Source organism: Trachurus japonicus, chromosome 11, assembly GCF_045865225.1.
Source record: "Trachurus japonicus isolate A0001 chromosome 11, Traja_1.0".
NCBI lineage: Eukaryota > Metazoa > Chordata > Actinopteri > Carangiformes > Carangidae > Trachurus > Trachurus japonicus.
In genome coordinates this window covers 23,623,423-23,635,897 of record NC_140917.1, presented here as the reverse complement: position 1 = coordinate 23,635,897, position 12,475 = coordinate 23,623,423, and the positions used below count along the sequence as shown (strand labels likewise).

The 12,475-nt window shown below is 43.3% G+C and overlaps 1 protein-coding gene across 20 annotated transcripts in view; it reads left to right on the top strand.

The window, feature by feature from the left end:
* The window catches only part of LOC146978890 (triple functional domain protein-like), a 106,267-nt gene that overhangs the window by 48,113 nt on the left and 45,679 nt on the right, over positions 1 to 12,475 (top strand). For all 20 annotated transcript variants that reach the window (XR_015037132.1, XR_015037131.1, XR_015037127.1 and 17 more), the window contains 3 exons: positions 5,881 to 5,955; positions 9,787 to 9,901; positions 11,801 to 11,993. Coding sequence is in view for 12 of the 20 variants with exons in the window: in XM_085791946.1 (XP_085648072.1) it covers positions 5,881 to 5,955; positions 9,787 to 9,901; positions 11,801 to 11,993 (383 nt within the window). In the remaining 8 variants the exon portion in view is untranslated. The remainder of the gene's footprint in view (positions 1 to 5,880; positions 5,956 to 9,786; positions 9,902 to 11,800; positions 11,994 to 12,475) is intronic.

The following is a 12,475-nucleotide window of genomic DNA, read 5'->3' as shown; positions in this document are numbered from 1 at the left end:
TAGATGCTGTGCCACTTTCTCCAGTCCCAGAGCCCTGCACAGCACAGGAAAGTGATGTGTGTATGTACTTAGACTCACCTTTTTGTTTTTGGTAAAGTAGAAAATCCACTTAAAGGGGTATGCCAACATTTTTTTTTTGTGTCTTGCCTCACTCCCGAGTCCATGACCAGCAGATAGACACCATCCTTTCGACTGTGCGTGCAGTAACAAGGGAGAGCCCGTACTGCCCGTAATTAGCTTAGCTCAAACACTGGAAGTGTATAGGTAATGGTAGCCTGCCTCCGCCTAAAGTCATCAGAGACACTCCTCAGCAACTCTAAACGTCTCACAGCTGACAAAACTCTCCGGTAAGGCATCTTGAGCGGTCAAATGCCGGTAACGGGACCAGATCGGTCAAAACGGAGGCTTCAAGCAAAGACAGTTTATTTTGGTTCAAGCTAGCTACATCGAGGGTAGCTTAGCTTCCTATTTCAAAGTAAAAGCACAAATTCTATCGTCATGGTTTTCTGTATGTAAAGGGCAACGGGTGTTTTATTTTGTGGAAGTAACCGGCATTGGTCACAACGGCTAGCTTTAGTAGCGCCAAATTCGTCCCAACAAAATTGTAAACAGCTGGTATTTAGACAAATTAACGACACACTGCTGATCTAAACGGCTACTTTCTCGTCTAGAAATGTTTGAAATGTTCATAAAGTGATATATTTACAGAGTTTAGAGCTAAAATGGAATCAGCTTCTGACTGCTGATTTCAGCTCAGGTAGCAGGCAGGCTAACACTACCCATACACTTCCAGTGTTTGAGCTAAGCTAATTAGCGACTTTAGGTAGGAGGCAGGCTAACACTACCTATACACTTCCAGTGTTTGAGCTAAGCTAATTACGGGCGATACGGCTCTTTCTCCCTTGTTACTGCACGCACAGTCGAAAGGATGGTGTCTATCTGCTGGTCATGAACTCGGGAGTGAGGCAAGACACGAAAAAAAGTGTTGGCGTATCCCTTTAACAACACTTTGACTCAGTTGCATACCTCAACTAAAGCTTTACAACTGTATTCATACAGGGTGGTCATAGAAAATGTGTAACCGTGTTCAATGAAATGCTGTTCAGATGCACACGGACACAGTCAGACCGTGGTTTATCAGTGGAAGTGGAGGGGAAAAGAGGTGTGAGGCAGGAGGTAAAGGTTTTCTGGCTTGTGTTTGTGTGTTTGTGGGGTTTACAGAGGATCATGTGTGTCTGGACAGACCTCAATCCAGTAGCTGTTAAATTTTGACTGTACAGTAGTGAATTCACAGCGGGCTACAAAGCGCTCACTGTGTGCGCCCCCTCTCCTTCTACACGCCGTCTCGCCCGCTCGTACACACACATGCACGTCGCGGTTTTCTGCTTGTCATCTTGTCAACATTTTCCTCCTGCTCAGTGGCAGCCAGCCAATCAGACAGCAAGTTTGCAGGCAACATCAAAGATGGTCCTTTCTTCAGAAGATGAATCACTCAATGGTATATAAAATAAAATAAAAAAGCTGACTGATCCGTTTGTGTGCGCATGCTGTAATTCAGCCTCCTGAGGCAACAACACACTGGGATCAGCATCACTGCTGGAAACGGTGCACACAACATTATCAACATTATACTGCTGCTCCGGTATGACGTGATGATGTTTTTAGCTTGTACTGTCAAACTTGTCCTTTCAAAATCCTCATCAATCAATCATTTTTAAAGAGCGTTGAGTTCAAGTGATGGATCGTTTGTTGGATTCTTTGGCTTTCTGCTACGATCAGTAGATTGGCACAAAAACAATCGGCAGCTATTTTGATTTTTGATCGGTAATTTCAGTCGTTCATCAGGCCTCATTCTGTCATTCTATCTTATCACATATTTAGAGTGGTGCTTTTCTCTGTTTTGCATGATTAAATATTTTGGTGTTTTGAACTTGAATCGGCTGCACAAAAACAAATAATTTGAAGATGTCACGTTGTGATTTTATTCTTTTAGGGCGGCTATTGAGATGCTAATTTTTCACAGTGTCTCTAACAGGCAACCTGTTATACACCAATTACTAATTAATCAATTATTTGAAGGGATAATCTCTAGATTCATGAATGAAAGTAGCTGCAATCCTGAACTGTTGCTAATTAGTATCCTGTGGATTCATTAAAGGCAGCAGCTAATGATTGTTTTCACCATCGGTCAATCTGCTAAATTATTTTCTTATTTAATTATAATGGCAATTAAATATTTAATAAGTAATACCCGTCATGATTTTATTTGAAAATTGTTTGTGTTGTCTAAAACCCAAAGATATATTTGAAAATAATTTCTTATCTATTGACTAATTCATTCTTTCATTAATGATCTTCCTCGAGAATAAATAAAGGTTATAATAATTCAAACTCTGAATTGTTTCAGCCCTATATTCACATTGATATGTGTCATGTTAATAGGTTTCCTGTCAGTATTGATTTACCGTCATTTATCTGAAAAGAGTAAATATTTAATGAAGGCTTTGCAGAAAACACACAAACTGCATGTTTCTGTTCCTTCCTTCCTTCTACAGAGACTGAAAACCTTCTTTGGCTCATTAATTGATTAATCAGCAGATCACAGGTCAGAAATTGATCATCAGTTGATTATATAAGTCACTTGCTGACTGTTATATCACTGTAGATTAACTTCTTGTGTGTTTGGGGGAAACAGGCTCATAAATGATAATAAACTGTCACAGCTTCTCCAGGTGAGTTGTGAGAATATTTATTGGGCACTTGCTCACTACTTTTAAAGAATATTTTATCAACAAATGCTTTAGCAATTTATCCTTCATCAACAACGAAACTCATCAGCAGTCGCTGCCTAAATCGGTACCGATGCTGCCTCCACAGAGACTGTTGTTCCTTGAAATAGAGGCACAGCAACAGCTCTCTGTCTGCTCACTCCGTACAGGAGCGCGCTGGGAAACGCAGTTGATCATGCTAAACTGTTTTTCTGTGGCCCCCCTGAGGGACGCGAGGAGACAAAATGAGAGGAGGAAAGAGTAAAAATAGAGACACGTCCCGATTCTCTCCAACTCCTCTGGTGGCAGAAAAGAATTAGCATCTCATTAGCATACAGTCATAAATACAACGACGTGCTGAGAGCAGAGACGGGAGAACAATTCACTTAGAGTGCCCGAGAGGGGTATCCGTGTGTCGTGTGTGTCTCTGTGTGTGTGTGTGTGTGTGTGTGTGTGTGTGTTGGCATCATAACAGTAGTAAAAGGCTGAGTACTTATTGTACTGTTATGTAATCCATGGTAACAGTTGGTGTGTGTTTGTGTGTGTCTTAGCACTTCACCACCACACTATTAGACACTGTGGACTTGCAGTGTAATGTAGAGAGAGATGGAGAGGGAGTTACATAACTGTATTTTCTTTTAGTCTCTCTCTCTCTCTCTCTCTCTCTCTCTCTCTCTCTCTCTCTCTCTCTCTCTGACCATGCTGACCAGTGTGTGTTGTGATTTACATCAAACCAGAAGCAGTAGACCATGGAGAAGCTTATTTCATTCTAATACGTGCCGGCGACTTTGTGTCTCACATCTGAGGCTGAGGATGAAAATGGGCAAAAAAAAAATCAAAGACAGATGGGGCGAAAGCAAAGAAGACACTTGGGTATTAGGACTTGTCTGGGTCATCAGTCACACAAAGCAGACCTCTGTGACCGCCGCTCTGTCTGAAGGACAAAATCTGGGCCCTTTCTTTCCACCTGCGTCGCTGTGTGTGTGTCTGCATGTGTGTTGAAGCTGAGATGTGATTTTAATCACTTTAGGGAATCGTGTGTCTAATTTAGGAGTTGTTTGAACAGGTTTTCACTTATTGAATCTCTCCTGACACTCATCCATTCACTTCTAACAGAATATAAACAGCACACCTGGGGGGAGGAGAGGGGGAGGGGGAGGGAGCGGTTGGCACTATCACACTGCTCAGATCCAGCTCAATATTTTTAGTGTAATAGTTCAGGCCATTGCTGTGGCTTATTTTTCTTCTATCTTTTTTTTTCTCATTTATTCTCAGGCCGACCATCCACTTCCTCATCCGCGTGTTCCAGACAAACCAGTATGTAAAACACATCAGTCCTTGTTAGTCCGGATGCCTGTTCCCGAGAAAGAGCTACAGTTTGGACAGAGAGTCGGTGGCGAGGAAATATTAAACCTTTTTATGAAGCAAAGTGAAAGTTCAGCCACTATTGTGCGATTCATCAGTGAATCTGTGCAAGTCGCTAGCACACGTGTATTTATAGAAAATGTCACAGATTAGTAGTTTAAGGCAAACAGAGCTGAAGTGGGTAAGGTTACTTTATTTCTCTTCATATTTCTCCCAGCTGACAGCTTGTTGGCCTTCTCTAACGGTGCCATTTAGAAAATCCTCTGGCTGCGGTTTGTACAGTAGGTGGAGGGAAACTCTGAAAGATGAGATGTCTCAATTTCTAAGTTGAGAACATGCAGTGAGTTGACAATGCACAGGATTTACAAGGTCAGGAGAGAACGGCCTGAATGGGGCGACAGGGGGTTGTCATTGGAATTCAGTGGACGGTTGTGTCTGGCTGTCAGTCTGCACTTCCTGCAAGATGGATCCTGATGACTTTGTTGCTGCAGACACATTTGTGGTTTTGTGTAAATTGTCATCATCATTGAAATCTGTTGCGTTTTGGAGTTGTTGGATTGTGTATTTTATGAGTTTTGATGGACAGGGGACCTGTACCATTCATCTCCACTGTGTTTGCTGAGCAGCTAGCTTCTCTGCCCTGCAGATCTCAAAACAACACGCGTCGATAATTAATAGTTAATGAACCTACTCCTATGACTATAGGGATTATGGCAATAGGCGAGTTTGCCAAAATGTTAAACTATTCCTTTAAAGGGAACATGCATGCTGGCAAAAATCACATCATCTTCAAATGTATAGTTTTTCAGTGAAAAATAAAACAATTGAAATTGTGACTCACATGACAATCACAATATCTGATAAAAATGATGACAATATGATCTCATTAGTGCAGAGCAGACGTCCAGGAGCCCAGTAGGATGAACTGGAATAACTTTGGTGACTTGTCATCAGTCTGGGGCTGGTTTATGACCAAATACGTTGAGAAAATAATACCATGCGTAACTAATGTGGCTAACATGGTAAACACACAGGTGCTGAACATCAACATGTTGATGTCATTGTGAGTGTGTTTGTGCTTCTGTGAGCTTTTAGCTCAAGGCGCCGCTGTGCCCAGGTACAGTCTTACAACAGTAGACTCCTTATAAATAAATATATATATGTTAAATGTTATATTTCCTCCACTCAACAGAGAAAACACCTTCTAATCTCCATATGTGGATCAATCCTGTTAATACCTTCAGCATTTCTTGGTGTTAAGTTTAAACTCCAGTTAATGGGAACTGAAGTGGCGTGTGTGGTGTGTAATGTTGCTTTACCCCGTTTCACCTCTGTTAGGCCAAGGACTACAACAGCTCTTTGTTTCCTTCAGACTTCCCCTGAATTTGGCCTCACTTTGTCTCACCATTACTGTTCCTCCAACCACAGCCTCAGTGCTTCCTCCTGGACCATGTAGTATATGTGTGTGAGACTGTGTGTGGGAGAGAGACTTTCTTTTTTTTTCTCTTCATGATGCAAGCAATCCGAAATGGGACTCAATCCCCTGTTTGTAAAAGCTGCAGATCTCAGATTACAAGTGGACAAAATCTGCTCTGTCCCAAATAATCTGACCTCAAGGAAAAAAAAACCCCAAAGTCATGGCAGATCAACTGGGACAAGCAGGACACGGACACATGATGTTTGTCTTCTTTTAAATCCGCCTGTGTTCTTCTCCTCTGAGCTTTTGTTTTTCTCTCCCTCCATCCAGGTTTCAGGAGAAATGAGGAGATGAGAGCAATGGAGGTGCTTCCCATCCTCAAAGAAAAAGTTGCCTTTTTGTCAGGTAAGTGTGTGTGTGTGCATGTGTGTGTGTGTGTGTGTGTGTGTGTGTGTGTGTGTGTGTGTGTGTGTGCAGTCTCACAAGTCTGCCGACCCTGGCTGTCTGATCATAGTAGACAAGGCTAATGCAACATGAAGTACAGTCCTTAGTTTACATAGACGCATAGACACATAGACACACACAGACACATACACACATACACACATACAGTAGACACACATAGACACACAGACACACATAGACACATAGACACACAGACACAGCTCCCAGGTACTCAACTGTGCACGCTCACAGCCTCCCTCTCTCTCCCTCCCCTCCCTCCCTCTTTCTCTCCCTCTTTCTCTTTCTCTCTCCCTCTTTCTCTTTCTCTCTCCCTCTTTCTCTTTCTCTCTCCCTCCCTCTTTCTCTCCTTCTTTCTCTCTCTCTCCCTCTTTCTCTCTCTATACCTCTTTCTCTCTCTCTCTCCCTCTTTCCCCCCCCCCTCTCACACACTCACACAGACAGCATGCTCATAATAATAAGCAGTGGGTTAGGTTAAGCAGTGCACTGAATCACTCAGAGGGTCACAGCAAGGTCCAGACACTTAACCCAGGACCCCTCTTTTCACACACACACACACACACACACACACACACACACACACACACACACACACACACACACACACACACACACACACACACACACACACACACACACAGTCTGAGACATCCATTGTTTAGTCAGCATCAAAATAGAGAGCTACAGCTGCCTGTGTGTTTGCTCCTTCCAAGTAAAGCTCAACCATGTCCGACATACACACACACACACACACACATGCCAGGGAAAACTCACAGGAGGCCGAGCTGGAGCTCTGGCCTGCCAAGAACATCCAGCAGGATTATTTGTACAACACACAAAAACATTATTCAGCTTGTGCAAATAAAAATGAAATAAATAATAAAATGTGTGTATGTGAGAGAGACAGAGTGTGCATGTGTGTGTGTTACCATCACTTGTGTCTATGTGCAGGCAGATGCATTGGAAAAACCTCCGTACAGTTGATCACAGCCAAACGTAATAACAAATGTAGTAACAAAGTGTGTATGTGTGTGTGTTTGTACATGCTCCACATACACACTCTCCTTCAGTGCTCTTGTGTGTGTGCAGCAAAGGTCACACTCAGGCAGACACACAATGATGAGGACGATGACACAGACAAACAGACAGAAAAAGTCAGAGAGGGAGAGACGGAGCGGCGTTGCCATGGAGATGACTTACTGTCGGCTACCGCATCCCATAGTAGTCGCTGGTGGAATAATTGGCTTTGAAATGAAGGAGGGAGGGAGGGCAGAGGAGGAACCGCTGGTGAAAAGGAGGGTAAATGAGCTAAGCCTATTATCCCAGATCTGGCCCCTTAATAAAATTGGCCATGTTGGTCTGCAGTCATGTTTGCCTGGTTGCCACGTGAGCGTTTGATTTCCTCCTCTGAGCAGCAGCCGGGCTGAGCCTACGGGCGCGCGGCAACCCCACTGAACTCACTAATTTGTGGGCTGAGCGCAGTCAGCCTTTGTTTACAAGTTCCCACGTGAGCAAAGCTGCTCTCCGCTTCCGCAACCGGTCGCAAGCTATGAGCAAAAATATTATTATTATAGTAGATATTCATAAGTCAGTCTCATGACTATGTACAGTAAACACTACATGTTACCTCAACTACTAATTAAACATGATGGAATAATATTCATACGCTTGGATTCAGGCTTGGAGACGCTTGACAGCAGAAATATTGGAAAACATCCAAAATGTCAAATATGCGAAAAAAAAAAAAAAAATGCACAGGATACAAGGTTAAAGAAAAGAGAAAGCATTCATTCAGCCTGCAATATGTTTGGAGTAGGAAAGTCAATCTTTTTCAATCTAAATGAGAATACATCATTTTAGCCATGCAGACAGAAACTGGTTTCCATTCAGTTCTGTACAGATGTTCATGATCCCCAGAGGATGAATCCTCCTGACTCTGATGATCCTCTGGCTTCTCATGTAGGTTTTACTCATCCACTAAATGATCTCAACATCTACAAGATGGATTGGCACAAAACTCTGTGCAGATGTCCGTGGCTCTCAGATGATGTATCCCACCGGCTTTGGAGATAATATCATGATTTTAAATACTCTAAATAACAATATTTATTTTTGTATAGCACCATAAACTGAACATAAGCTTGTGCTGTGCTTTACAAAGTGCTTTACATTCAAGAGCACTAAAGACAGAAACTGTATAATAAAGAAATAAAAACATAAGATATAAGGCAACATAAAAGAAATAGGACAAAGTATTAAAACTGCTTCTTAAAATATTCCAGACAGGTTCCAGGCTGTATTTTATTTTTTTTTTACAGTTCACTCTTGGTACATTTAGCAGACCAGCATCAGAGGAGCTGAGAGAGCGAGGTGGAGCATAAACAGTTAAGAGGTCAGATAGGTAAGAGGCTGCTAAACCACGAGGTGCTTTAAAAACTAGTAAAAGGGCTTTGAAACAGACTCTAAATGCTACAAGGAGTCAGTGCAGCGAGGCTGAGGCTGGAGTGTTGTGAGCTCACGAAGGCGACCTTTGTAACGCTGTCGAAATGCGGTATAAGATCCAATCCTGACTCGATGGAGATACCCACTTTTGTTATTTACAACATTCATACGCTCATTTCCAATCCACCAGAATTCATTTAAATAAATAATGACAGCCTAACAGGTGCTGGCGTGACTGTGGAGTCCTGTTTACATTGTGTTCACACATGCGCACGCATAAAAAATGAGACAATAGCAGATGCAACAGGAGAATATTGCAGCTTCTGATCCACAGACCCCGCATGTGGGTGGACAGCACACGCAGCAGAGCCCCTGATGTGTTGTGTTGTCGTGTTTTAGACGAATTTGTTCATTAGGATTAAACCTGCTGATGTTGAATATTCTGTGTTATTGTTTGGGAGCGCCTGCTTCGTATTGTTAGTCTGCTGCGCATTCATTTAGGGTTTTTCCAGCGCAGCAAATAGTAAATCAAATCAACTGTACACGTGTTGCCGGCGGCGATTAATTTAGTCGGCTCAGCATCTCTTTATTTGTCAAGTCTGCTGCGATACCTGTTCTACTCCTGTCAGCTTCTTGCTGCTTTAGGGGATGAAATGTAACAGGTAACGTGGGCCCGACTATGACTGTATGTTTGATCTTTATAATAATGCATTAATACAGTGGTTCCCAACCTTTTGTGGCTCGTGACCCCATTTTGACATCACAAATTTCAAATGATCACGGCTGTCAATCAAGATGCACCTGCTCAGATATTTTTATACGCTGCATTTTATTTGGACTTGATTTATATTCAAGTGAAAGTATAGAATACAGTTGTTTAAGATTGTGTGTGGCATTTTTAATCATAATTTTAAAAAGAATAATAATTAGTTAAATATTTTTATATTAGTAATTTCTTTTATCAATTACTAGACATTTGAATTCCAGGCGACCCCACGTGGGGTCCTGACCCCAAGTTTGAAAAACACTGCATTAATGCAAAATAATATAATTTAATTAAAAAACATGACATTTCAACAGATTTATTTGTGAGTAGAACTTTATCAAGTTTTAATTCTTGTATGACCAATCAATTATTTTCCTGAACCACAAAAACATGAATGTTGAGTTTAACCCCCCCCAACCCAATCACAAAGTAAAATGACCTGGAATTCTGCAACCCTAATTAATACCAAAGTAGATATAAATGCCAGCCTGCATTCCTATCATGTTTCTAATCAAGTGTGTGTGTGTGTGTGTGTGTGTGTGTGTGTGTGTGTTTTCCCGCCTCAGGTGGCAGAGACAGACGCGGTGGTCCAGTGTTAACGTTCCCATCACGCAGCAACCACGACAGAATACGAACGGACGACTTGAGGAGACTGATCGCCTACCTCGCCGGCATCCCCAGGTTACACATTCATTACAATTTCCTCTGCGGTGTGTGTGTGTGATTACAGTGTGTGTGTGTGTGGAGGAAGAAGGATAAGCAATGTCTTGATGAACAAACACCCAGAGCGAGCGGCCGAGCCAACACGTGAGAGAGTGGAGACGAGCATGTGAGGAACCAGAGAGGAGCGGCGGCGGAGACGGAATAAATTCAGCACCGGTTTGTTTGCTGCAGCTTCAAAAAAAAAAAAAAACGGTTGTTCAGTGAGATGATGATGATGGGATGGAGAGGGAAAGCCTGAGCTGAGAGAGGGATGCAGAACGGAAAGCAAATGATGGAGGGAAGGATCAGAGAGAAGGCAGCGGAGAGGGAGAGGGAGGGAGAGAGGGAGAGAGGGAGAGAGGGAGAGAGGGAGGGAGGGTGGATTAAAACTGACAGAGACGGAGAGCGCATGTGTGAGGGGCTGTGTGTGTGAGGGAGGGAGCGAGCGAGCGAGCAAGTGTGTGTGTGTGTGTGTGTGTGTGTGTGTGTGTGTGTGTGTGTGAAAGCAAAACAAAGTGTCGCAGTAGCTGGAGCAGTGCAGCAGCAGCAGCAGCAGCAGCTCCTCACCTCGCAGGTAAAACATCCCTCCTCTCCACCTTGCTCTTTATTTTTTTCCTTTTTAATCCCACACCCTCCTCCTCCTCCTCTCCTCTCCTCTCCTCTCCTCTCCTCTCCTCTCCTCTCCTCTCCTCTCCGTCCGAGTGTCATCACGCCGTCTCCGTTTGGTTTAAAATGTGAGCGAATTCCCTGTTGAATCTCCTCTTCTTGACTTTGTCTCTCATGGTTCTCGCTGTCATCACATCTTTTTTTTTTGTGCATGTATCACATTCTCTCTCTCTCTCTCAGCTGTGTGGTTTTTTGGTGACCAAAGGTGTTCTATTTTGGGAAAGGCAACATCTGCACACTGCTGCACACTGGTTGGATGTGTACTGACAGGCTGTTAGAGAGGGAGAGGGAATGGTTTGGAACCGGACGGAGGCATTTAGAGAGATGCAGTGATTGAAGAATGTGGAAATGATACGTATGATGATGGTTAAAACAGATGGAGGAGTGTTTTGTGTTGTGTTTTTTTTTCTAATGCATGAAATCACTCGAAGGGAAAGAATCAGTTCAGGGTTGTGGATTAAAGAAGTAGCGCCGGCCAGAAAGAATCGACAGACGAAGCCAAACTGACGGCGAAATGTTTCTGCCGCTGAAACTGTGAAGGCAAATGATCTTTTTATTTTATTTAGATGTTTTATATTCATGGCAGATTTTAGTTTCAGGTGTGTCAGTTCAGTTTGTGTGTGTGTGTGTGTGTGTGTGTGTGTGTGTGTGTGTGTGTGTGTGTGTGTGTGTGTGTGTGTGTGTGTGTGTGTGTGTGTGTGTGTTATAATGATGTCGGGCAGAGCAACACAGGGACTGGAGGTTGCTGATGCACAAACGTGCTGTTTTGTATTTTTCATTTTATGCACATTTATGAGTCATTCGTCACAGGTTTCTGTGTGTGTGTGTGTGTGTGTGTGGGAGCGTGGGTGGGTGTGTTTGCTGCGTAGGCTGCTCACAGTATAGAAAATGCGTCATCTCACTGTCTTTGATTGTTTTTTCCTTCTCTCCCTCTTTTTCCCTCCTTTTTCATCTCTATCACCCTCTCCTCTCTTTTTTCTCTTTTCTCTCCATCATCCCTCTCTCGTCCTTTCCCACGCCTGTCATCTGTGTCCTCTCTCTCTCTCTCTCTGGATTATACTCTTTCCAATCTCTCTCTCTGCCCCTCCCTCTCTCTCTCACACCCTCCCCCCTCCTCTCCCTCCTCTCCCTCCTCCTCCTCCTCCTCTCCTCCTCCTCTCTTCTCTTTAATTCCTCCCACTCTCGCTGACCTGGATCCCTGTCCGCTGCCAGCGAGGAGGTGTGTAAACATGGCTTCACGGTCATCGTTGATATGCGCGGCTCCAAGTGGGACAGCATCAAGCCGCTGCTGAAGATCCTGCAGGAGTCGTTTCCGTCCTGCATCCACGTCGCGCTCATCATCAAACCGGACAACTTCTGGCAGAAGCAGAGGACCAACTTCGGCAGCTCCAAGTTCGAATTCGAGGTGAGATGAGATGAGATGAGATGAGATGAAGCTTCAGTAACAAATATCTGCACGGTTTCTACAGTAGCTTTGTTAACCTGAAAAAATTACAAATGTGATTTTTTTTTTTAACCTGATAAACATTTGATGCTTTATAGTCAAAGCAAAGAGCTTCTGGTGTGTGACTGTTATAATGTAATTACATGCCACTTAGGGCCAGATGTAATACATTTTTAATATGCTGTAGTACATCTAAAAAAGCCCACAGATATGTATGTGTCCCGTTTTATATTTGGCACTTGTCATATGCAGTAAAAATAGATTAAAAAATAAATTTAAAAAAGTTAACCATTTCCCCTCAATTTGCAATCAGCTGAACTGTGATAACGACCGCTGTGCCCCCCCACACCCCCACCTCCCCCCCACCCTCTCTCTGACGAGCTGCTCATTGTCGGCACATTTCATTATTTCCCTCTCCCCGCGGCTCGGGATGTGTTCATCAC